The sequence below is a fragment of the Pholis gunnellus genome (genome assembly GCF_910591455.1).
Source record: "Pholis gunnellus genome assembly, chromosome: 1".
Classification (NCBI taxonomy): Eukaryota; Metazoa; Chordata; class Actinopteri; order Perciformes; family Pholidae; genus Pholis; species Pholis gunnellus.
In genome coordinates this window covers 23,007,792-23,035,454 of record NC_136528.1, presented here as the reverse complement: position 1 = coordinate 23,035,454, position 27,663 = coordinate 23,007,792, and the positions used below count along the sequence as shown (strand labels likewise).

The 27,663-nt window shown below is 41.3% G+C and overlaps 1 protein-coding gene across 1 annotated transcript; it reads left to right on the top strand.

Annotated features, from left to right (window-relative positions):
- Positions 1-27,663, top strand: lgr4 (leucine-rich repeat containing G protein-coupled receptor 4). Its single transcript, XM_079157499.1, has 18 exons — positions 1-515; positions 8,109-8,180; positions 12,697-12,768; positions 13,647-13,718; positions 15,917-16,132; positions 17,488-17,559; positions 18,744-18,812; positions 19,422-19,493; positions 19,716-19,787; positions 19,945-20,013; positions 20,097-20,168; positions 20,528-20,593; positions 20,748-20,819; positions 20,909-20,980; positions 21,078-21,203; positions 21,699-21,796; positions 23,044-23,097; positions 23,234-27,663. Exons 1-18 carry the CDS (start codon positions 334-336, stop codon positions 24,640-24,642), a joined length of 2,937 nt encoding a protein of 978 aa, XP_079013625.1. The 5' UTR covers positions 1-333; the 3' UTR covers positions 24,643-27,663.

Here is a 27,663-nt window from a genome sequence, read left to right as displayed (position 1 = left end):
CTACTTTATTTTCATGGACTAATACGACACACACACACACACGGGGGGGGGGGTTGAGAAATGTTTCACTGGAAGGTAAAACGCTCGTCTTCGAAGACAATGTTTGGTTGTTAACGCTAGCTGGACCGTTTACGTAGATATTTTGGGTCGGGCTCGTGAATGTATGAAGTGCTCGGACGTTGTATGTTGTTTTGAAAAGCGTCGGTCGGGCTTCATCTCTTCATGCCCCAAACCGACCAACCACATGAGAAGTCGACGTCCGGAATAAATTAAACCACAAAGAAAAGGGCCCTCCTGTTTTCACCGCGTTCACCTGAACAGACGAGGAGGACAATGCGCGCGGATCTGTTTTGGATATGTTTGTGGTGTTTCCTCCGTCCTGGTGCCACCGGTCAAGGGCAGTCGGCGGCCGTGTGTTCGCCCTCATGCAGCTGCGATGAAGATGGGGGTGCAGACTGCTCCGGGAGAGGGCTCACCGCCGTCCCAACCGGGCTCAGTGCTTTCACCTACTACCTGTAAGTACTTGGCAACATGCACTGTGAAATACAAGCTCAAAAACATGTCTGTGCACCTCAAAATGCCTCACCGTAAAGGCCTGTGTTTACATCGCAAGTGACTAATGAACATTCAACACCATGCGGTAAACTTTCTGCTGAATGGTCCAACAGAGGAAATATGGCCTCATCAAGATGTTAAGAGTCTTTAAGGGTTTCTGGTCATCATCCGTGTGCCAAAATTCAGAGCTCGGGTCAACTATACACAGTTATAGCTGGACAACTTGTACTAACTTTTAGTTGCAGCCAAAAAGTAAATCCTTCTCTGAAACAACATTAAATCAGCTTACAAGTTCTACTCATGTTGTTATAGACTTGTGAGACTGCAACTAAGTATTATATACAATATCAGTCAATGATTTTAGAGCTGAATACATCTGCATATTCATAAATCTATAGAAAAAGTATCTGTAGCTCTTCTGATAATCGAGTCATTTTTAAGGAAAAGTGAGTCACATTTTCTGGTTTCCAGCATATCAAACATGTAGATTTGATTCTTTATCGCAAATGATGGTCGACTAAACTCAATATTTTTGAGGTGGTGGATCATCTTGGATTCTTTCAACACGTTGCTCTACTTTTTGATTATTTTTAAACTGAACAATCAAGTGAGAAAACAATCGCCACGCTCGATATTGAGAATAATTGTTAGTTGCCACATTCAGTCTTTAAAATGTCAGAATAGTGAAAAATGTCCACAGGTTTGGAGCCAACTTGCTGTCTACATGTTTGTTTTTCTCCCAAAACAGTCCCAAATCAAAAATCTATTAAATGTACAATTATATAAAACGTTTGAGCCGCTGGAACTAGTGTATGTCGAACACTGTTGTTTGATTAAAGACTAAATGGTGAATCAGTAATCATAATTGTTGATTAATTTTCTATTAATCAACAACTTGTTTCAGCCCGAGACACGTTGCTGAGTTTTTTTCAGCCCCATTTGTGCCGCCAGCACTCCATACGTCTCCTCAAAGTGTTACTTTTGTATCTGTTGTCCAGCAGCAGGCTGCATCTTCACAGGTATTTTAGTGCCCCCCCCCCCCCCCCCCCCCCCCCCCCCCCCACACACACACACACACACACACACACACACACACACACACACAATTTTGTTATGAAATGTTATGTGACCGAACCACAAAGTAAAGTGCTGAGTTCAAAAGCAGGGCCAGATTTAAAGTAATGCTGTGTAGATCATAACCGACATTGTGTTTAATACAAAATGACGATGAGGGCCATTGATACATTGTTGCCACAAGTGTGATTAAGAGTCTAACTACTACTTCGTGTCAGGGCAAACGCTTCTTTTTAATAAAAAGTGAAGCGCATGTGCACCAGGTAGGTCAGCTCTTTATGGGGTGGTGCAGATACAGTTGATGAAGAAACTCCTCAGTTTGTTTCACAACCTCCTGGGTTAATCATAAACTAGAGTAACCACCTTGGCAACAGCATTCAAAACCAATCTATTGTGGCATTTTGTTATTACTATTCTCCCTCAGAAAACAAATAGAAGAAGTTATGACTTTAAGATCACACTCATCCATTTGAAATGTGTTACTTGGTTAAGAAGTGGACCTGTATTTCACAGCCACCAAGCCTTAACGTTTTAAGGTTTGTTCTTGTTTGCCACCTGTTTAAGAATGGTGGCCAAAGCATCGCTACACCACAACCAATATAATGTGCAACTTTAATTCACCATTGGTAGGAAAGTGTTGGCTTCAGTAAACAGAGGTAGTGGATTCATATTCCAGGCTCTCAAGACATGTCACACGAAGGTCTGCTTACAGCTGAGACTCTCATCATACTTTCTCCTTATTATGGGCAGTCTGACATCTGGATCACAACTAAATGATATCAAAAGCCCTTACTGATGCTTATTTTAATGCCAAATTAGAAAACAGTTTTCCAGATTGTGCTATCTTCTTGCCTGTGCTCTGCACGCGGATATCTAAATGCTCTTGTGACTCATTTAAAGCACTAAACTGCCTCATATATTCGCTTCAACCTCTTAAAAATATGTGAACGGTTGTTTGTCCCCCTCTCTGTCCCACTCATTTGTTCTCCTGGTCTCTTGAACTTAAGTTGTCCTCTCCCGCTCCCTTCGTCTTTTGTATGTGGAGCACTGGGGTTAGGGATCATGATGGATTAGTGAGACATATTGCAGCTGCAAGGGCTCCTTCTCTCAGGGCTAATGGACCCACAATGGTCTGCTGATGTGGAAAGGGGAAAAAAAACCCCATATGAGTGTTTTGTCATTAGAACAGTTGGACTGAACTTGTACAAGTTTGTTTGCAGTCATCATGTCTTCACAATCAGTTTGATGGCTAAGAGACAATATATATAATATATAGTCTAGTCATTGCCAACAACCGGATTTAAGGTGCTAAGTTTGCATGTGTAGCACTGCTCAGATGTCAAGAAGTCCTCAATACAAGGACACATATTTCAGGCGATCTCTACTGTTGATTTGCACCATTTTGCTCTAGTTAAATCTCATGGCAATAGAGGACCACACATTTTATAATAAATCAAATGACGATGTTGGAGTGGACTCTCACCTCCAGCCCACAGGGGCTTGAGTTTTGGCATCTGTGATGGAAACAGCCCTGTCACAGAAAAGCAGATGAGAGAAAAAGGAGGCCCCTCAGCCAGTAACAAAGCAAACACTCCTTTTGAAGGTATGTAGCCTACCTGCCACCGAGGCTCTGCACACGACTTTAATACAGTGTGTGCATGAACTCTTGTGCATTTTAAGGGAGCAAGACGGTGTTATTACAGATTGCGTCTCCGTTGTGTTAGCTCCTTTCATACCCTGAACAAGGTTGAGACTCAGGGCAAAAAGGAGGGGTGGCGTCAGGGGTCTCACACTCTGCTGGTGGAGCTTCACCATTGGTGCTCTCAATCCATTTTTAACTGAATGATACTTTTGTTCTTGGTCAGCAGAGGTGAAAGGAGCCAGTCAGTGGTTCCCACTCCCAAACAGGATGACTTGTGGATGGGAGAATATTAACGTTCTCTCCCCCTCTCTAAGTCCCCAACACTGTCCTCCACTTATAGACCCATTCCCACCCCCAAAAATACAAATATTACCTCAAGCTGCATTGGACAGACATGTATTATCGTTTTTTAACTTGAATGGTTTGTATTGTAAGTAGGCTTAGTGTCTAGTAGTATTAGAGAGCAAAGTCTTTGGACGTGTGTAGTTTGTTTTTAACGATGACTGATTGCTTCAAAGTAAAGACTGTCCTGTCTTGTGGGACTCCAAAGATGGATAAGTGGGAGAGGATGTGATGCGTTTTGGAAATGATGGCCAGATGCTTGAAAGTTAATTTGAAACAGAAAATAATCTTTACATGCAACGTTCGTCATGTGGACTTGTAACGACTATCCTGCAGGTAATCCTCGCTAGCTGACATTTATACAGGTGGACTGTGAATCACTCTAAGTGTAGTATTGTCTGAAATGGAGCAGCAGGGAGAGCGGCTAATTCTACATCCCACCGTTCATCCATAAAATAACTGCTAAACCTTACAACTTTTCTGTTATTAATGTGGTATATGAAAGATAAGTTCATTTCTAAACGTGTACATATGTGTTTTATTAACTGTTGATGCATCACACACACTATATTTGATGATGCTGATTAGATTTTGACTGAACTGTGCATAGTAATGCCTGTTATAGCATTGTTCCTGTCCTCACAGTGTCTCACTGAAAGGCCTGGGAGTGTGCTGCAGCAACAGTTTAATTATTGGTTACGCACAGCATCGGTGATTGTATGTTCTGAGGAGATGATGATGATGATGTATTGCACCACTGGCCTAATGTGATACAATATTTGTGAGGGGTGATGCAGCTACTCTTGTCTTGTGGAAAGAAGAAAGACGTCTAGTTCTCAATCAGTGCCTGATTACAACAAATAAGAGAAAAGAGTGTTACAGTAAACACACAATTTATAAAAAGTCATATAAAACTTGGGAACTTGTTAAGATCTTGATTTTTGCAATACAGTTTATTTTCCAAAAATGTTTAAATTGTTAAATTGGGAGGAGATTTGAAGAAAGCTTGTCCACATCTGGAAATCAAGTTTCACTGGTTCAACAAAGAGATAAAGTTAAATTATAAATGTAAAAGTTAGACTCTGTAACAGTTTTTATCAAGTAGAATTGTTTGCAAATTTGAGCTGCAGCTTGTTTCCCGGGAGAAAGCATGCTTTAAAAAACAAATCTTTGCCAATTTATCTCAATTAAGTGTTAGACGGATGAACGATACAGTAGCTGCATCTGCTTTCCTCTAGGCATTAACGGTTGCATTATGGCCGAAATGCTGGATTGTAGTTTATTCAGACCACAGGATCTTTGTCCGGTGCATTTTCTTCTTTTTTTCTAGGAGTGCGTTTGTTTTGTCCACTCTGCCACACAGGCTTGATTTGTGAAGTGCTGCACGGATTGTTGTCCTTCCGGTGAAACCTCCGGCAGGAGTCGATGAACTCTCAAGTTATGTGTCACTGCGGTTTCTCCCTCCTTGGCCTCAATCTAACTCCTTTCCTGGTTGTTTGGTTTTGTCAGGTGTCAAGATTTATTAAAGTCTGCCGGCGATAGAGGTGACCGGAGGCATTATGTTGTCAGCTTGTCTGTCCGGAGGTACACTATGGCTCACTGACGGAGGTAGATTCTTCAAATTTGGCACAAACCTCCACCTGGATGCAAAGATGCCACTGATTAGATGTTACTGGTCAAAAGTTACTCTAACGGTCACTGTGACCTCACGTCCGTCCAACCCGTTCCCGTGAAAGCGCTGTCACAGGAAGGCCCTGAGGGAATGTCTTGAAATATGGTACACAACATTTCCACTTAAGGATGAACTGATTATAATTTTGTGCTTGAAGAGTAAGGTCACTGTGACCTCACAAAACACATTTTTGGCCATAACTTAAGAATGTGTATGCTGAAGGGATGACATTTTGGACAGACATGGATGTAAACTGCAAATTGACTTATTGGCGGAGGCTTACAACTGCAAGGCAGTCATTCTAGTTTGTAATTATGAAGCTTATTGTGTATTAAATTGTTAATAGATTCCCAACAAGCACTTTCTGTCAGATGAGCAGCACAACACTTAAACCCAGTCATTTTTAGATGCAAATATTTATTAACAAGTGGGCTCTTTGTCAGACTTTGTGTGGTTATTTAGTGGACGTGTATTTCTGTACCTGGTAAACACACTGTAACAGGCCAGGACGTACAAACAGCAGGTGCAACTAGCTATATATATATATATATACAAATAATATATGTGTGTGTGTGAAAGGAAATGTTTCATATTCAAATTTTGTCCAATAAATTGTATTGGCCATAGGTCAGGACTTTCAAGTTGCTCACGCATCTTAATGATGTTTCAGGGAGAAATGTGAGTTTATTTTCTGCACATCTTTTAAATCTTACGTCGGGTTTCTTTTGTCAGACAGTTACTACAGAGATCAACGTACACGGTTACTGCAGGGCAGAAACACAACAGATTAGATGCATTACATGTGTAGACTAAAACCTCTTTATGCTCAACGGCAGAAATATGTTAGTTGGTCTCAACAACGGATGTACAAGACCCGGTGTATGTACTGTTCATCTCATTCATTCTGAGCACTTTCATTATAAATTGATAGTCTAATTAAAACGCATAATTTCAGTATATGATGACTATGTACTGTTTAAAAACAAGTGTCATTGCCCCCAGGGAAACTTGATTGATGCATTGTCTCCACCATTTTCATTGTGCATTTAAATTAATCACACTACACATAGTGTTTTAAAACTTGTGTGTATGCTGGTGCTGAAAAAAGTTTGGTATGTAGTTTATCTGTGTTAACTGACTCGCACAGAAATTGCATTTTTGTATTTTGACTTGTAGAATATGTTCATACGTCACCTCAGCAGCCTTATTTTCCTTTTTTCACAGCATGTCTGCTACCTCCTGAGATTCTTTCTGTGCTTCCTCTCTGCTAAAATGAAGCCAAATGGCACATGGGATAGAAATGTACTGATACCTGTTTGTAGAAGCGTTTAGGCTTGAAACCATTTATCACAGCTGCATTTTTAGTGTCCCCTTCAATCTATCTTAGCAGGGACAGGCCACGGCCTTGATGAGTAAAGCAGGCAGACACAGAGGGAGGGAGGGAGGAAGTGTGATAGAGTCATGCAGGCCTCCTGTTCTCCCCAGCCCTGCATGTGGTTCAGACCAGACCAGTCAACAGTCTGCGCAAGATTGAGTTAAACGGTTTAAAATGTGGTTAGGGATGTATCCATCTGACCACCAGTGGTGGCAGATCGGCAGCAGTGGTTGCAAAGCACCACCAGAGACGTCGTCTGGGTAGAAAAGAACGATAAGGAGAGGTTGGATGTTGATGGAAGTTTTGTTGTAGCTGCACAGCCTGTGTGGTAATTGGATAACCAGGTAAGTGGAGATGGGACACAGGTCGCAGGGATGATGAGGGTTCTGTCAGGGCCCGCCTTTTAAGGTGTGTGTGTGTGTGTGTGTGTGTGTGTGTGTGTGTGTGTGTGTGTGTGTGTGTGTGTGTGTGTGTGTGTGTGTGTGTGTGTGTGTGTGTGTGTGTGTGTGTGTGTGTGTGTGTGTGTGTGATTGGGACTGCAGCGGAAGGGCAATATGATCCTTGTAGGATTCAGGGGCCCACACACAAGGTCCTAGAGAGATCTGGCAGTGAAATTCAAGATGGCCAGTTGGAGAGTGAAAGGAGGGCAGGGGGTTGCTGAATTTGTGAATCCTGTATGTTTTTTCAGTCTTGATATGTCCCGTGTCTTCACAAATGGAGGCGGGGGCAGGTTAGTGGATTCCTAATCAGATTAGGGATCGAGAGCGGAGTTTGCTCGCACTGGTCTCCTCAGTTGACCTAAGACAGCCTTTTGTCCCCTCTTTTAATGTGACAGTCCCTTACTTTAACACATTTCCAGTAGCAAATACGTTTTTATTTTTTTATTATCATAAAAATAAAACCCCTAAATTCACATTAGCTTTGTGGTAAAGCAAATGAAGTCCTGTGTGCATATCTTTCATGCTGCTACATGCCTATCTTTACTTGAAAGTTGAAGATCCCTGGGGCTAAAGAGAAGGGATTTTTCAAGGCACTCATGCAGGCACAGTTAAAAGACTTAAAACTGCCATAAGGGATGGGTGACACCACTACCCTGTTGGTTGTATGTCCTACGCCATGCAGCCAAAAACCTTGTCATGGTAATATCCTAACTGCAGCATAATATGCAATAGTTAAGTTGATAAAGTAAGGCCTCATTCACAGATGATTATGTCAGTCAGTAAAACTTTATACAACACGTTTCAAAACCAAGGTTTAAAAGGGCTTCACAATTACAAAAGTAATGCAATACAAATAATTAAAATGGTTAAAAAGCAAGAATACAATGTACAGTGTCAAGGAAGCACCAGTGAAAAACCTTTTGAGAACAAAGTGATCTGTTGTTGGAAGCAGCTTGAGGTTAACAGACTGATTTAAATGTCTTTCTAAATGATTATTTGTTTCCACAGTGACCTGAGCATGAACAACATCACTGAGCTTCCAGCGTTCGTATTCAAGAACTTCCCCTATCTGGAAGAACTGTGAGTACATGCCACGTTTTCTTTTTCCCTTGCTAATGATGTATTTACTCTGTGCAATGTTGACATGAGGGCTTATGATATGCACCTGGGTATTTGAGTTTGGGCTGCAAAACACACAGTATTGGTGCACAACATGCCCTTCTTCTCAGCTGAAGAAGATAAGCGCAGCATTACGTGAGGCTACGAATCACTCAACCATTCATGACTTGAACAAGGGCGGTCACAAAAGGTGCAGTAGAGCTCAATTAAAAAGGTGAGGTGAGACAACATGTATTGAAGCTACGTCGGTCACGTGACATCCTGTGTGGAGTTTTTGCTTTTAAGGGATTATCAGGGTGGCAACAGCACATCTGTGCTCTGGGGCCTTTGTTGAGTGGCGTACATCTAATCTTAGCGGGTGCTTGTTATTTCTTTACTCTTTAAACACTCCGCTGTCTGGCTCGGTGCTAGCTGGGAGTCAGAGATAAAATCTGTCTACCTGATATCAGGTAACATGCAGCCCTGAGAAAGCCAAATGACCAGTGAGTGAACAAACTCCAGCGGTTCCAGCTCTACTTTGACCGTTTTGCGGGTGTGTTTCTTCAGCTCTCGTGCATCTTTCAGCCGGCCGGGTCTTCACCCTCTTCTTCTCCAAACACCACTCCAATCTGCTTTGTCGAAAGGCAATTTACTTTTCATCGCATTGTGCGGAGGAATGCAAGGCAGGAAGGAAGAGGGCAACACAATTGTTTCCATGGCAACAAGGCTGAAACCCACCCCCCCAGCCTTGCTACCACTCCTTTCTCGTCTTAGGTCATCATAATGGATGGACTGTCGTCGGGGTGCCATTGATTGACATATAGCCTCAGTTCATGTGTGTTTGTTTAACCTTTTTCTTTCTGGGAACAAATCGGCAGGCTTGTCTCAGTGAACTTTGGTAGATGACTTTCTCGCTGCAGGGCTGCAGCAATGTCAGTGAACCAGAGCAAGGGCCCCGAGGGCAAAGACGAGGAGAGGAAGAGTTGACATAGAGAGAGATCAGGGAGAGAAAAGAGAGTGGGACGTCCTCACGCAGGACAGGAGCGGAGACGAGGGAGGAATATTCCCCCTTTCGTAGTCACGCAGGCTCCTCCGCTCTCTTTCATTCTTCACAAAGCTCCGCAGACGTGATGACAGATATTCTCTGTCTCCTCTGCAGTTTGTTTATAGTCTTGAAATAAGCTGTGACCGATAGGCTCTCTATATGTCTTCAGTAATGACATCTGGCTTTAGATATGCTGCATTTTGTTGACGGAATGATTTAAAGTGTATGTTATTTGATATGTTTGTATATATATATATATATATATATATATATACATTTATATACTTACTGTGTATTTACTTTTATATGTTTTTTAAAGCACATGGTATTTCATCCATTGGTATGAAATGTGTGCAATGATTAAAGATTTGTTTTCTGTATGAATTCGACTGAAAGATATGCTAAAATATCCAACAATAACTATGTTTAAATAGGGCAGGGCATGATGTACTATTTAGTGTTGGCTCACATCTGATATGTTGGTTCTGATCAATTTTATTATAATTATTTGAAGAGGAACTCTACACTAGGGTTTCTGGCAGTACACATATTGTGTGTTTTCACTGTTATTTTTGCTAACATTTAGCTTGTATGTGTCTGCTTGGGTTTTAAAAATGTGGTTCTTACCACTGGACGTGGACTCTGACGTCTATTTCATACATTCATCTGTCCTGCATGAAAAAGATTGCAATGGCTGGAGACACAGCACAAAGGGCCCCCGTTATCAGAACTTAACAAGATATTTAGGGCAGGAAAGAACAATAATGTTAACATGATAAACAGCAGGGCCACAGCTATGTCCTGACACTCCCCCACAGTGACACACACACACTGTAGAGTGTCCAGTAGTGGGGCCACTAGCTCAGCTACAACTCTGGTACACTCACAGGAACTCTCTCAAAGGAACCTAGATGTGCTTCTAGTGATCGTCAAAACTCCACCCTAACTAAATTTGAAACACTTTGCTGTTGCATTTGGGAACAAACAACATCTGCTGATTTGATGCCAAATCAACCCAAAATTCAGAAGCTCCGTGGTCAGCTTACTCCACGGTTAACATTCTGAACTGCACCTTAGGAGTCGTAGTTAACATCTACCCAAATTATTTTATGTCCACAGATGTTTGATTTTTAATCAAGCAACAAGATACTTGAATATCTAACACACTTGATAATCTCTTGTGCTGTTGATTTGAACCAGGAAAGTGTAATTCTGATCCAAGCTGTAGAAGTTCTCCCACTGTGAGTCACATTGACTGTGGGAAAGTCAAAGATACTCTTACTTCCAGAACCAGAGGTGCCCGAAATAGCTCCTCTCACTTAACAACTCTGTTATATGGTTATTGGAAATTGCAATAAGTATATCTACATTGCCAACATAAACATAGGAAATTTACCTACAGGCTTATTGTCACAGCAACCTGTACCAACGATGGTACAAAAAGGTGTGTACTACATGTGGGAGCCTGTCGTGGGGGAGTGGTGCTTATTTGCCACATGAGTTTCCCAAAGAGAAAGTAAATTTGTGTTGTTTCAGCAAAATGTAAATCCTGAATGCCTTTTATTTTTTTATTTGTTGATGGTAAATTATGTGTGTGTGTGTGGAGTGCAGAGCTCTTTGTGTGAAATTGCTATGGACAAAGGTAGACCTGTAGGAGTGGTGTTGCACAAGGAGAGGATTTAGCCTTTCCTCAACGAGATTGAGCACATTCTTCTTTCCTTGTCAAAGCCTCGGGGGACATGTACTGAATTTGTTGAAAGATGCAAGAGGAGGAGAAGCTCTTTATGTTGTGAAACCTGATGGATATCTGAATGATTTGTCTAACCATGTTTGCCTGTGGTGGTTAGCGGCTTGTGACAACGATTGCATGTTCTGGGTTGTGTGAGTTCTTATGGAATTAAGTATTGGTATTAGGCACATTGCTCTCTGTATATTTCAAATCAACAAGAATGACACAACGGCTACAGGAAAGATTTGTGTCATTGTAAAATTGGAGGCGTCCATCTGCGTGTCACAACTTGTACTGTAGTCATGACTATAAGTGCAGATTACGGTCTTGGAATTGAAAGCTGTGGATGGTTCAGTGAGATAAACAGCTGGTGGCTCTGATTCTCCGGTTAAGTGACATAAAGCCATTGCAGAGAAAAGAGGGCGCAACATAATTACGTGATTTCTAAAAGAGTGCCAAACCTCAGAGGGTGAAAAACAATGTAAAAAATATGATGGGGAATATGATGTTTGTTACTTTAATGTATTCATTTCAGGAAGGTTACAGTCTCCTGATCGCTCCACACAGATCTGATGTTTTTGTTTGCTGCCATTTTCCATCCCATCTGTGGACTAGAAGCTTCAGTGGATGATTAAGTCACGTGCTTCATGTTAGAGGTCTACCGACACAGATACAGTATAATAACGATTGTTTGTAGCAGGAAAAAGCAAATAGATGATTAATTGGCCGATATCGGGAATTAATCGCATGCACACATATTTTCAGCAAAAGTGACCTTCAAATGGACATATATACGGCCCACAGATGTATATAGGCTATATATACTGCGTGTGTGTGTATATATATATATATAGTTTGTGAAAACTTTTTTTGTTGGAGGGCTATTTGCCTACCACTGACATAAAGCTTATGGAACAGGTAATTCCCTGATTATTTCGGTCTCATCAGGGACTCGCAGCTATTCGTACTTGTGAACTATCAGCTTTGTTACAGAAATGTCTTCAGGTGAAGTAGCTCTGTGATTCAGGGAAATGTGTGGCAAATGAGCAGTTTTGAGTCTACATGAAGGGTACGCGGTCTTCTCACACAGTCTTGAGTCTCGATTCTCAGGCTCACACCAACAGCAGCTCTTGTTGCAGGGAATTCGGTCTGGTCTGACTCACGTTGCAGAGTGATAAATCTGTTGCTAATCTCTAAGGCCAGTATACTTGGGCTATGTGTCCCAGTCAGCCAGTCCCATGCTTATTTACACCCCTGTTTCCTATAGACTTCCTGTTCCCAACAGGAAAGGGAGGTGTCCCCTCGGTCTAAAGTCAATCATGCAGGGACTGAAGAAGCTTCCAACTGAAAAATGTTACAAGGAGAAGACTGTTGCAAAGCTGGACTGCTTGTGTCAGCCTCAGAGGGGTGAATCAGTTTTCCACGCACTGAATAGTAATGGTTGGGGGGGCTCAGAAAGGGATCTAAAGGGGGGATATCCAGGAACAGCTCTAATCTCTTGTGAGTGACGGACTAAGTGACAACAGGCCATGGCACAGACACATGTCTTTTGACACCCCAGGCCCCATGTTCAGCTCGAGAGCTGGAACCTAATCTACTGAGGCACAGGATGTGGAGGGGTTCTTTAAACACTACGCATTGCTTTATTCAGAAATGTATCTTGTAGCTTTGAAACATTTGAGAAATTTCCAAAATATACGTGTGACTCTTTTCTCTCACTACAGACGACTTGCAGGGAATGACCTGTCATTCATCCACCCTGAAGCCCTGTCTGGACTGCACCAGCTCAAAGTCCTGTAAGCATGCACCCTCCCTGTCACCACCACCGCCGTCAACACACACACACACACACACACTTATGACTGTGACGGTGTGATGTTTTCCACACACTGAGGGAAAGAGTAAATATTGCAGTTTGTGTTGCTGTCAGTTATTGCCACCCTAAACATAGTCATACAATTTATATCCACCCTGGGATATACTAAATGCTTTTTTCCATCCCTTCCCCAACACTGTCTGTGTCTGTGAAAACACAGAATTGCATACAATTCCTGTGTTAAAATGAGTTCTGCGTAATTGACATTGGGCAGCACACCCTAGGGTGCTTGCACAGACTCGAACACATTGAACAACACACAAAGCGCTGCCCTGTTGATTCTGCAACAGGCCAAACGTTCAAAGTCCTGTTGATCTTCAGGTGAGGTCTTGGTTGCATGACTGAAAACACAAACACATGGAGGTATTTTATACGCTTATCAAATCAAGGGATTCATTCACATTGTTACCTGTAACCACATAAGTGAAAACAAAACAAGTATTTTGACTATATGCAGTTCAAACAAACCCTTTTTCTTTACAAATACTGCAACCATGTAAACATACACAATTTGATAGGCTTTTAGAAGTGAACATGAAGATGGGTACCGTCATAACTCAGTCTGTGTTTAAAGTTAAGTCATCAGCCTGGAAACGGTATCAGGAATCAGGAAAACTCCATGAAGACAGTGTCGCTCGGTGTGGAGCCACATAATCAACAATAAAACCGCACAGAGGAGGTCTTCACTGAGCTCCCTCACATAGTTGGCATCAAATGTATCTGTGGATACATATTGTTTTAAATTTTAAAGTGTTGTGAGTTGAGTTGAAGTCATCATTTTTGCCATTTTACCTGCAGAATGCTCCAGAATAATCAGCTGAAGACTGTGCCCAGTGCAGCCCTGAAGACTCTCCTTTCTCTCCAGTCTCTGTAAGTCATATGACACACACACACACACACACACACACGCATTGTCTGCTCAAAGAACCTTGAGTTTTACTTTGAGGTAACTGATTTCTCAGTGTGATCGTCAGACGAGATGCGTTAAAGGTTTGTGTAAAAATGAGGTCAGTACTTGGGCTTCAACTGTCCTGTTTGTGGCAGTGTTTGAAATTCTTGTGTCAAGGATGAGACTGTTGTACTGTGTGTACTCCACCACGTCGGTCCAGACTAAAATGTCTCAATAACTACCGGATTGATTGCTATGAAATTTTGTATCGACATTGATGGTCCTTTGAGGATAGATCACAATTATTTCCCTCTAGTTCCATCATCGTGCTGTTCACATATGTGGTTTTAAGTGAAATGTCTCAACAACTATCAGATGGATTGCTATTTAATTTAACTTTACGACCTCAATTTACGACCTCACAGTCTTGTTAGCATGAATGTTAAATGTGCTGACTTCCTGACGAATACACTAGAAAATCACACTTTAAAATCAGGTATGTTTTTACTCCAAATAACAGAAATAACATGTCTTTGCGCCACGTCTTACAAGTTCAGACTAGAATTGCCAAAATGCATTGTGTTACAATTACAGTTTGTCAAACTTTAGCATCCATTTAGAGTCGCATCACCTTACACCACCATTCCTAGTGGAGTCATGTTGAGCATCAGATTGCTTCAACTGACTACATTCTGGCAGATAGCGGTCGTTCAGCAAGGTAGTTTAATATGTACCATACAGTATGTTGCACTACTATGAGATGGCAATAGTATGAGAGTAAAGACTTTACTCTTCCTCCAAGTCGCGAACAACTGCTGAAATCTCAATTATTTACTCAAGACTTTGTTGATGTCATCCAGGGGCGGATCCACTCGTATCACATACTTTACTCTTGCTGCAGTGTTTGTTGTGCACTAAGCCCAGCCATAGCCCTGTGCAAATGTAGGTCAGTCTTATTCAGCAGATCTGTTGCTAACGTTTCTCTTCTTCTGTTGGATTGTTGAGTTTTCCAGGAACTTGTGTTTTTCCACGTGTTTACTCTTAACTCTCGGCCCTCTCACAATTTCCTGCTCCACTCGCCCTCAGTTTTTGCATCGTTTTTCTGCGACTACTGAATGTCAGTTTCATTGAGACCATGATATGTACATGTCTCTCTATTTGCCACCTCCAAGAACCAATGGAGGAATTAATCCAGCTGGAGAAACTTGCTAAAAGTCCAGCTTTCAACTATCATCACCCCTCTATAACCCTCCCCGTGTCCCTTGCTTCCCCTCTTCTTTTTTCACCCGCTCTTCTTTCTTTTTAACAGATGTCTTTTCTCTGTGAGGGTTTTAAGGTCTGTAGCTGAAGTAATATGCTTTGACAGAGCCAGTACTCTGTTTGTATAAAGTTTTAGAGAGCTGAATGTCAATCAAGACTGTTTTCCTTCCAGCCCAGACACTTGAGGAATTTTGAGGGAGGGCGAGACACTCAGTGAGGGAGGACAGCAGGAGAAAACAGGGTGGTGATGGTGAAAAGAACACTTGTGCATTCATAATACTGCTATTGGCTCCTGATCAGAATTTCATCTGTTACAATATAGTCAGTAGGTAACAGTCAACATCAGATGCCCTGAATAGTCTCATCATGAAACTGTGAAGTAAATATATCCAATTTACCTTCTGAGCTTCTGCTCGTCTGTGTTGAGAGGAACCATTTTAGGTGCAAACACCATTCAGCTGCATATTTCTGGAGGTAAACAGGTTGAGACTAATGCACTTCAAAATGAGGTGCTGCTCTTTGCAATAACAGTTTTCCAAGACCGTTCAATGCCTTGAAGAAGTCTAAGTTTGGTTGACATGGTGGTGATAGAATAGAATATATGCTCCTTTGTGTGCAGCTCACTGCTTTTTAACTAACTGCGTAGAGACCAAAGGTCAGACCCAGGATAAACTAAAGACACATTAATAGATGGATTTGATGAACTTTGTGGTGCATGCTATTTGCTGCTTTTCTTGGCATGGCCATGACCTAGAAAAGTGACAATAATATGAAAGTAACGTTTGCGTTAAACAAAATCTTGTAATATGATAATATAAAGCTTTCTTTGTTTTATTTGCTGTTTGTAAGGCATTCATAGCAGCGTCATATATGCCTGAGGTAATGTCAATATCCTTTTCCTTGTTCCTCTGCTCTGCAGTCGGCTGGATGCGAACCACATCACTACAGTTCCAGAAGACAGTTTTGAAGGGCTTCAGCAGCTGCGCCACCTCTGGTTGGATGATAACAACCTGATGGAAGTCCCGGTCGGTTCTCTGAGACACCAGGCGAACCTTCAGGCTCTGACGTTGGCACTCAACCGCATCTCGCACATACCAGACAACGCCTTCGCAAACCTTACCAGTCTAGTTGTGCTGTAAGTATATAAAGCTTCTGTTCTAATTGTGGTTTATAATAAAGATCTGCTCAGTAGTGTTAAAGTACAAATATTTACTGTATATATGTTTCACTCATGTTTTTGACCAGTCGGCCTTTGTCACAATGTGCAGGGTGAGAAAAAAAGACAGTAGTCTCCAAACCACCCAGTGCAGTCAGCTGTAGTTTATGTCACCACTAAACAAAGCTACAAAAATACTCAGAAGGAAAACATTTGTAAAGTAGCTATATCATGAAACCATCAGTCACTTGATTAAAAATGACTTGGATGATTACATATCATGGCATTTGATCAATTAAGGTTTTTGCTGGGTATTTGAGTAATAAACCGTTTCGGAGTCATTCAAATAAACTTCCCCAGGACAGCCAGGAGGACTTTGCTTGCAGTCTTCATAGACCTATAACAACGCAGCAGGAACAACCTGCTGGATTACTTTTTTTAAAACCTTAATTAACCAGGTACTGACTGAGAACATTCTTGTGTTGACTACAATCACCTGAGGGAGTAGCTGAAGAAGAGAAAGTCACTAGGTTTTCTCATCTAATCTCTCTGTCTGACTTTGTACCATCCAGTTAGTAAAGTATGACTGTGCTGCTAGTTCTTTGCTCTAAATTAAAGAAGCTGTAATTCCTGTTTAGTTTTTCATGTATTGTATGCATTATTCTGTCACCACAAACCAATGCAAAGTACCTCTCCTTGTTTCCTGCTCTAGCTCTGAATGTATCCTCTGAGCGACTGCAAATCCGATTCTAAACACAAACATACTGTAGTATTTATTTCCACTGCTTACAGTTAATAAGTCAACAAAACGGGTAGCTACTCATGCCCTGCTGTGTTTCTGCATACACGTTTGCAGTGAAATATGCCATTGGGGTTTGGATGTTAACAGCACTTTGAAAAAGTTGCTCGACTCCGAGCATTAATGTAAAATCAAGATTATCTTGATGTTTTATGCATGGAGGAGAGCTAAAACCTTCCATTAGAGGAACGGGTACAAATATGTGGTACATTTACAATCTGTGTGATTGTTCCAAACCCACACACACGCACACACAGAGTGGTAGTGCTGCAGGGTTAGCATAAACTCGTCAGGGTAAACAGGAAGTAAAGACCTTGAACGTATTAGGCGAGGATAGCCTTCTGCATACACACATACAGTAGAGACACCTGATTCACAAATCACACTCTACCGTTTAGAGATTATTTGTGGAACCTCTCACAAAAGCTGCAAAAAAAGACTGAAATAAAACCCATGATTAATGTCATAGATTATTTAAAATCTGTCGTGGTATGAAAACTCACAGATGTGTGTAAATCTGCTTTTGCTTTTATAGACATCTTCATAACAACAGAATTAAGGAGATAGGAGACACCTGTTTTTCTGGACTCGTGAACCTGGAGACACTGTGAGTGCACAGTCATACAGTAGTTAGTGTGTGTGTGTGTGTGTGTGTGTCAGTCTGAGTGTGTTTCCGCTTGTGTTTGTGTGTGCTAACAGCTCCCCCACCCACCTCTGCTCCGGTCCTTCAGACATCATTGTGTCCACTTCCTCCTTTAATTGCTCTTAGATAAATAGAGCAAAGTACATGATGCTTATCAAATCTGCCCTCCCACTTCCTCCTGCCACACAGCCATGAAAAATCTTTAAGTGACGGCCTTACCTAATGGCAAACAGCTACTGTACAACACTCAGGCCTTTACAGGCAACTAGGGATGTCCTCATACTTTTTTTAAAATCCCAATCTCACACATTTAATATGGAATATCTGCTAAGGCTCATCCAGTCTTTAAATGTTCCTACATAATAACACAGGGCAGTGGATACGAGGCCACACGTAGGCCTATATAAATATTATTAAAGGCAGTTCTGCAACGGTTCAAATGCAGTTTACGTTACATCAGAACTTCGTAGGCGTTCACCATGCTGCCAGGATACTTATTTAATTGCTGGTTTGCTGTTTATCTGCGTGAACTGCTTCACGTTGTGATGAAATGATAATCATTCATTGATAAGTCGGTCGACAGAAAATTTACATTTTTAATAATGGATTATCATTTTAGCGAAAATGCCAAACATTTGCGTTTTCCGCATTCTCAAATTTGAGGATTTTCTGCTTTTCCATCATTTCATATTTTTGTACATTGATTGTATTCTGGCGTTGGACAAGAAGCAGTGTGAAGATGGGCTCTTATGAATGTCTAATAATGAATATTTTTTAAATCTACACCTTTCAATAAAACGTTGAACTCGTCATTGGGATTATGTAGATTGCGCATTAGTACTGGTTAGTTGTTCATTGGTTATTGCTGCTAAAAGAGTAAATCGGTTAGCTCCGCTAGCAAGTCATTTATTTTATGAGAATGATAACGATGCTACTTATCTTAGTTATTTATAATAAGTACTTGACTTTGTGCTGACAGCAGTCACAGAGAGAACCAGATAAGTTAACACCCCTGTTATCAATGCTTAGTTGTATAATTTTTGGTTTTAATGTACCATTGATTAGTGGACTGTAGTGGAATGAATTTGTGACGTCGAAGTGCAAGAAAACAGCGCTGACGTCCTGAATCTCTCTCTGTCTCATCCCAGAGATCTTAACTTCAACAACCTGATGGTTTTTCCCAAAGCAATAGAGGCCCTGCCCAAACTCAAGGAGCTGTGAGTATATCGTTCTGTTTCTCCTCCATTTTGTACCGACACTAAGAAAAAGGACAACTTTTAATGTCTTCTAGTTTTTATGTGATTCAAAACACACAAATATCTGAGAAAGTAGCTCTGAACTAGATAAAGTAGAGCACACATGAAATGAAGCAAAACCGTTGTAACCTGCCCTCATTTTTGTGACTCAGTGAATTGTTGAAATCATAAATATTGTCTGTCCCTTTTCACATACAGATCAGGTAAACAATGACTCACATCTTATGTTTTTATAATATTATTGCATTTTTACTAATTGGGAAAGAAATCTGAAATCTTATGTTTCAACATCTGTGCTTTTATTTTGAAGGCAAAACAGCATATTTCCTGGTTTTCCCGATGAGCTTGTTATTTGAATCAATTGACAGACCTTGATTTCTGTAGCAGACAGTGATAGTCAATTCACACCTCTTTTTGTGCTTTTTTTTTTGGTTGAACTGTGCAGTTTGCCTTTTGCGGCATAACGTTTTGTATTTCTTTAAGCATACGTCAACTTAACTTACACATTATGTCAGGGTTTCATATTGAGCAAAGTGTCTTCACGCTGTGTCCTTGATATTCTTCCTGCAGCGGGTTTCACAGCAATGATATTGCCTCCATCCCTGAAGGGGCCTTCCATAACAACCCCCTGCTGCGAACCATGTAAGGTCAAACTCACTCAGAAACAGACATAGCACACTAATAACTCACTTCTGCACAAATGCTTCCATGGACAGTGTACAGTATGCTTTCTGGTATGCACAAATACTGTATTAGCTGACCGTATGGGGCTTCAGTAGATGAATGTCCAGAAGATGGTGCCATTCTCGCATAGTAAATGATTTTGGTTTGAACTCTCCCCCTCTGCTCTTGCTGCCCTCCCAGACATCTGTATGACAACCCGCTGTCCTTCGTGGGCGCTTCGGCTTTCCAGAATCTGTCTGAACTGCACTCTCTGTAAGTCCCCCAGTTAGGCACGACTCCTGACAAATCACTGTTGAAAAGTTTTCCTGAACTTGGTGACTTAAACACTTAAAAAAAACTACAACTTAAGTGTGTTTTGAATCCATTACGACTCACGCGTTGATGTTCTGACTTTGTGATTCTGTTTCAGGATGCTGCGTGGGGCCAGCATGATGCAGGACTTCCCCATCCTTACGTGGACTAATAACCTGGAGAGTCTGTAAGTGAACTTGGATGCAGCATTGTTTCATGCTTGTGCTTTTGTGCGTCTCAGGATTGACTGATTCGACTTTTAATTTGCAGGACCCTGTCGGGAACCCAGATATTGTTCATCCCCGCTGATCTGTGTGAGAACCTCAAGTTGCTTCGGACGCTGTAAGATACCTTTTCCTCTTCCTTAGACTTTGTCCTCCAGTTGTGCTCATAATATATCTTCTGCAAATAATTTTACTAACCGAAGATCATTAGGAACTTAGCAGGACAGTAGAAATTGTCCCAGTATAGTTTGATGGGTGAACTATAGTTTTAACACTGCTACAGACTGGATTTTGATCACCATTCATTAAAAAAAATATGGTATTTTAGGAAAGGGGGCATACTGAGGTATCAGGAAATTCATTGTAGACCAATTATTACAGAGTGGAGCGTGACTAACAATCCAACTTTCTTTTCTTCATTCCTCCATTTGAAATAGTCCCATTTATCTAATGAAGCTGTTTGTTTTCCTCCACCAGAGACCTGTCCTACAATGAGCTCAAGGAGCTGCCATCCCTCCAGGGCTGCACCCGACTACAGGAGATGTGAGTGTTGAACATGTTGCTGTCAGTTCACAAATCTTAGACGACAGATTATGATTCAAGATCAAAAGATTATAATATAATAACAAGCGATTTAAGTATTAAAGGTAATCGTGCTTGTTTTATAATCTGTTAAAATCTCGTTTTCAATCTACAGAAGCTTTCAACACAACCGTATTCAACAGATTGACAGGGACACTTTCCAGGGTCTCTCTGGACTCCGTTTACTGTAAGTGCACTCAGTCACACACGCCGGACGCTGTAGAAACAAATATTTGTGCGTGGATTGTGAGCTCACTGCGTTGTTGTTTTACACAGAGACCTGAGTAGAAATGAAATCCGAGTTATCCACAGAGATGCTTTCCTCTCCCTCACTGCACTCACCAACCTGTGAGTATGACTGATGAGTATTATTGTTAAGTACAGAACTTGATTTTACCGTAGTGTACAGAATTAAATTGCTGATGTCTTTTATTTTATTTTGCAGAGACCTGAGTATGAACTCTCTGACTGTGATTCCTACAACTGGACTGAGCTCACTCGGTCAGTTGAAGCTCACGGGGAACCCGCAGATGAAAAATGTCTTGACTGCAAAAAACCTGCCCAAACTCAGGTGAGGAAGAACTTCTGTGGTCTACTGTCAAGTTCTGTTTTCTAAAGTGTTTGGTGTTTGGTGCTGACTTTGTAATTTAAATTCGATTCACTCACTAAGGTCACAAGATGCCCCCCAAAATGCCAATGACTCAGAAAATATTTAAGGACAATGTGATTTGTAAAGTTGTAAACCACGAAATTGTACACGGTTTAGCTACATTTTTGGAATAAATCGCTGAAATCTAATTTTCCGATATAAAGATCACATCATTACAGTAAGTAGCCCATTCACAGATATGGCCAATTTCTAAAGACAGATTATTTTCCCTTTTCCCTCAAATTATTGGTATAAATATAAGTTATACAATACTCATATTAACTCTGCAGGTCTGTCAAATATATTTGCAGTTATATATGCCAATGAGGTATTAAGATTCTGGACAGTCTGTATTTTCAACACTGGACCTCAGCAGGACGCTCACTGCCTCTCTGAATGATCGTCGTTTATCTGTAGGTCCATCTCTGTCCCTTACGCCTACCAATGCTGTGCTTTCGTTGGATGTGGCTCATCGACGGGTTCATCTGAGGAAAACGACATAAAGAAATCTACAGGTGGGGATGCTGCAGTCAGGCTTTTTCCTTTGAACACTATTTTTTGTTTTATTTACATAAAAGCAACTAAAAATATCAAAGAAGAGTGTTTTACATTAGCCTCCAGGTACATGAGCATATTCACAGCATTCTTTCTTGCCAAACTATCAGATGTGAAGGTTGGACATGTGCCAGTTTTGCTTTGTTTTACATTTGTACCTGCTCTGGCATTAGCCTGCATGTTTTTGTTTAACTGTTTACAGATTGTGTAGTACAGTATTTCTATGTGCATCAGTTACAATGTGTTTTATTGCATTCAATAACTTATACTGTACAACATTCAATACTGTCCTACATTTCCTATTTTACTTGTCGTGAAAAATACAAAGTCAACGGAAACGTTGTGTATTTTGTGTGCACATGGGCTGATTTATGTGATCTTTAGTCTAGCAAAGTTCAAGACCATTATATCTTTCATACACATGCTTCAGATGTAGGTCTTTAATTACTAAAAAGATTAAATCATCTTTTTGAAATCTATTTAAAAAGATGCCCTATTCACCATCCTTTAATCAGTCCAAAATTATGGTAAACCTGTCTTTACTATGTGTTTAAATAATATTTTAGTTTAACACCATAGTAAAGTAACAGAAAAACAATTTCATGTTATAGAAGATGTAATTATTAAACTATTGTTAATTGCTATATAGCAGATTAAAAAATTGGAAAGTCACATAAAAGCATTTCAATCAGGAGAGACTTCATTAGAATTTAACAATAATTTATTACACACGCATAACATTTGAATAGTGCAAAGTCTTTGGCAATTGGACTCCATCCTGAAGTAGGATGATGGAGGGGTAGAGTGGTGGTGGTGGTGATGAAGATGATGATGAGGAGCATGAATGTGATGCTGACTGGAGGTGGAGGAGGGTCGCATCTGAATTGAGCTGAAATGACAACTAACAGCAGCAGAGAGGAGAACATTTTTTTAAAGTTTGACCGCAACGGTGTGATTGGCTTAAGGAAATCTGGTTGGTTAATTTAAAGTGAACGCCCGCAATCAGCTGATAATCACAGGGAGAGAGAGAGACGAAGAGATAAAGTAAAGAGTCTTCCTGACTGAACTTCTGCTTAGGCTTCATTTTGTTAACATACGTCCTGCTGTATACACCCCACTACTTATTTTGGCCCCGCTACTATTTTGAATTAAGATCACCTTTTTAACATTTGCATTTTCTTTTCTTTCATTTTCTTTTTAATTTTAGGAGGGGAGGATGTGGAAAGAATTTCAATGATTATGCATTGCTCTCCTTCCCCAGGTAAGCAATAAACTGCTTTTAATATCTTTTGTTATGCGTCTTGTGTATTGATTTTGAAGAGCTTTGAAATAATCTAAAAGATAAATTGCAAAATGAACTTTAACTTTTGAGCAACCACATTGTTTCCTTTCTCCAGGAGCCTTCAAGCCTTGTGAACACTTGCTGGGTAACTGGATGATTCGTCTGACTGTCTGGTTCATCTGTCTGGTGTCGTTGGTCTTCAACAGCCTGGTGCTGGTGGCCACCTTCTCCCCCGCACACAGAGCCGCAGGCCATTCCCACTCCCTAGCTCAGTCTCTTTCCCCAGCCCGGCTGCTGATGGGGCTACTGGCCCTGGCCAACCTGCTAACAGGCATGTATGTAGGCGTGCTGACCGTGCTCGACGTTGCCACCTGGGGCTCGTTTGCTGAGTTCGGTGTGTGGTGGGAGATGGGACCCGGCTGTCAGGTCACAGGAGCTCTGGCCGTCTTCTCGTCAGAGTGGGCGGTCTTGTTACTCTCACTGGCGGCCGTGGAGCGCAGCGTGGCCGTGCGTACGATACTCGGCAAGGTAATGATGTCACCCAGGAGGAACGTCGGCAGCCATCGCGGGTGCTGGAGAGGAGATCGACGCTTCAGCCTTGCTGCGGGACTACTGGGGCTGCTGGCTGCTGCTGGAGCCTGCCTGCCTCTCCTGACTTTAAGTGACCAATCCACCTCTCCTCTCTGCCTGCCCTTTGCTGGTGGAGAGAGTCCAGCTCTGAGTGTTACAGTTGTTCTGGTGCTGCTCAATGCGCTGGCGTACTTGTTCACTGCAGCTGTGTACACCCAGCTGTACTGCCACCTGGGCAGGGTGGAGCTGGCCGATCCGGAGCAAACGGGTGCCCTGCGACACGTGGCCTGGCTCATCTTCACCAACTGCATCTTCTTCTGCCCCGTGGCAGCTTTCTCCTTCGCCCCTCTCTTAACTGGCTCTACAGCCGGCGGCCCAGAGATCGCCAAGTCTGTCATCCTCATTTTTTTCCCGCTGCCTGCCTGCCTGAACCCAGTGCTGTATGTGTTCTTCAGCCCGGCCTTCAGGGAGGACTGGCTGAGACTACGCGGCCGCGGAGGATTGACCAGGGAGGTGAAGGCTGGTGCTGAAAGTCACGGAGATGCTGGTGGCGGAGGGTCGGAGCTCACAGACAGTGGCTCCTCCACCCACCTGGGCTTTGACTGTGGGATGTACTCCCAGCTTTGTGGAGAGACTGTTGTATGCGAGCAGTGTGAGGCCGCACTGCATGCCAGGACCTGCTCTTCTCCCTCGTCCTCCACAGTCTGTAGACACTTGATGAAGTCTCACAGCTGTCCCACCCTCCTGGCGGGAGCAGCAGTCTGCCAGCGTGCTGAGGGGTTTTGGGCAGACAGCAGCACACCCTCTGCTCAGTCTGAGTACGCAGACGAGGGGGACTCGTTTGTGTCGGACAGTTCAGACCAGGTTCAGGCCTGTGGCAGAGCCTGCTTCTGTCAGAGCAGAGGCCTTCCTCTGGTACACTACTCATACAACATACCTCGAGTCAAGGACTGAGGATGCTTCAGAGCTCCATTACGTCAGTGCGCAGATCTCTCTGTCATGTGAATTTAGATTCTACAAGAATATATAAACAATTTTATATCAAACAACAAAATGTGCCAACTACCCTGCTAAAAGACTTTTCAGCAAGCACTTATGTTCGTAATTACTATGTAAACAGATGCAACCAATCATTTAAAGGGAACTTGGTGTGCTTTTGGGACTTGGAGACCATTTCTACTTGAGCTGAACTGAGCACATCATGTTACAAACTGGTCAGCAAAGGAAAATCTTGCCACCAGTGCCTGCATCTTGCTTTTGATTGGATCTCATTATGTCGCGAGCCTCAATGTACGTGTCAAAGATGTTGTGATTTCTGTTTTACCTGTGCTTATAAGCTTTTTCAATTTTAATTGTTACACATCTTGTAAATTTTTAGGGTTTCTTCACAGCTACTGTTGATTTTATACATTGATTTTTTTTTTTTTTTTTTTACATAAATGTAGCAAATGTAATAATCATCCTAGACTTTTCTGTGTGAATGTAACTTTCAGGTGGTCTTCGGCTACCAGAGGGGTATAATGTAACGTCAGCAATAACCTCTGCCCCGCCCGCCTGTGATCGTAATCTATCGGCGTGAGGATGGTATAAGTAAACGCCAGTCTATAATAAACATGTCTTTGCTTTAATTTACTCAGACTAAGAATGTGATAAAAGTAGCAGATATCCCTGTTATAGCAACCGCTGTGCTTGGTGGCGGTGAACAATGTTATTTATTGTTTGAGCAGCAGGAGCGTGGAGACGATTTCAGGTGGCCTTTGAATGATGAATATACAATATTACCCAAGCATTCACCAAAACAACAGCACTTCTCTTTGTTAAGTTCTTAACCAAAAACTATTACACACATGAAGTTTTAGGTCATTATTGTCATTGGTTCATTTTTACATCCGGGACTCATTTTCTGAGTTTTGGCCATCATGCTGTTTGATTATCAATCTTTTAAATTTTTCTTACCTGCAGAGATTCAACAAACATTTCATTTTCATAACCGTAGCGTTTCAATAATTAGATAAGACCTGCTTTTATCAGATGGTCAGATTAATTTTGTAGAAGTATTGCTCTGTTTAGTACGGTGTGTTTAATGAGCATAAATAGTTTACTGTCAATAAAACCTTCCAATTGATGTTAAAAAGTTCACATCAATCAAAGGATTAATTTAACATTTTGGGAAAGACATTTCCTCCCCGTCTTGCTGACAGTAGGGTGAGAAGATCAATACCACTCGTCACATATCTGTATGCGAACTATTAAGCTACAGCCAGCTGCTGGTTAGCTTAGCGAAACAAAAAGACTGGAAGCAGAGAGAAACAGCGAGTCATTTTAATCTATTCGAAAACTGAAGGATTAAACAAAAATAACAAGATACAATTTATAAATTAGTGACCTTTTTAAATGTGCTAGTTTGTTAAGGCTAGCGGTCCCCCTTGTTATCAGACTTTATGCTAAGCTGAGCTAACCTGCTGCTAGCTTTAGCTCCATATTTCGCTACAGATGAAGTGGTGCTATGACTTTTCTCATGTAACTTTGGGCATCAAAGAGAATATAGTTCCCTAATGTAACAAAAGAAAAATACGGTAAACTTTGGATTTATTTTTCTTCAATATATGTTGGAAGTTTGGTGACCAACAAGCAACAAAAAGGAAATCCCCAAAAATCTTAATGAACTGTATTTACACAAGTTGAATTTATAAAAAAAGAGTGATGGCTGACGTACATTTGTTGTTGGTTTAAAACGTATCATTAAACATAATTTGGCTTGTGAGTGCCAAGTTAAACATATGAATACCGTCCAAGTTAAACAGGTGAATATAATCCCGCTCTTCCACTTCTTCCAACATGAAGGGAAAGCAGCACAAGACTGGCAGCCAGCTGAGTCAACAAGAACGTTTTTAAGCAGTGCCAAGAAGTATAAAATGGACTATTATAGTTTAAATGTGCGTGATTATATTCAACCACAGACATTTAAAGACCAGTATCTGCAGTGTGGATCTTTTTTCCGTTGAGGTACTTTACAGCTCTACAGTGCAGTCATTTTGACCAGAATAAAGTGGTATATCATATAAAAGTATGACAATAAGGCATATGTTAGAAATAAGAGGAATTATTTTTAAACTAATTTACTGCCTTCTGTGTCTTTCCAATCATTTACATTATAGATCACTCTGGATGATTGTACAGGTCATCAGAAGAGCCTTATTATTATTATTATATAGTATATTAACTTCACGCAGAGAGTTGGCCTGAGTGAAACTGTGTGTGACGAGGGATTGACTGACGTTTGGTGTGCTGGAGCATGACTGTACACATTCAAGCTGGCTACGCCCTCAGAGCGTGTATCCACAAGTGCACGCCGTGTGAGTGCTCAGGAATTTAGGCAATGTAGGGAAACGTTTTCTTCCAACAAGACATTCTTGTGTACTTACAATGCACCATTTAGTTTTGATCTTTTTAATTTTGTTTTCGGTTTCCCACGTAGGCATTTTTCTCGACCGGGTGTGAACATTTTTGCACCAAACAAAATGTCCGTTGATTGTTTGAGATTTCCCATCTGGTGAAAATGTACAATTTCTTTTTGTAAGTAGGCTGGTTATTGTTTTTTGTATTTGTAAATTATTTGAAACGAAAACAAGTAATCAAGAATGGGATGCTAACTAAGGAAGCTACCTCCTCGACTGTAGCGGCTACCAGCAGTGCTTTGTAAAAGAAATGTCTGTTTTCTGTTTCTTTTCTGTTATTCTTTTCCTTTGCATTCTTAGCTTTGTGTTGACACGCGGTTGTACATCATCCTTTTAGATAAGTGCAAATTGTGGGAGGAATCTATGTACTGTATACTGTGATTTATTTTTAACCAAACTATAAACTATGACATTTTTTGTTTTATCTTTTATAGATACAAATTTGCAGAATAATACGGATTATAAAAATAATCTCCCTTAATTTCAGTTCAAAATAAAATCTCATTGTAGTTTTTCA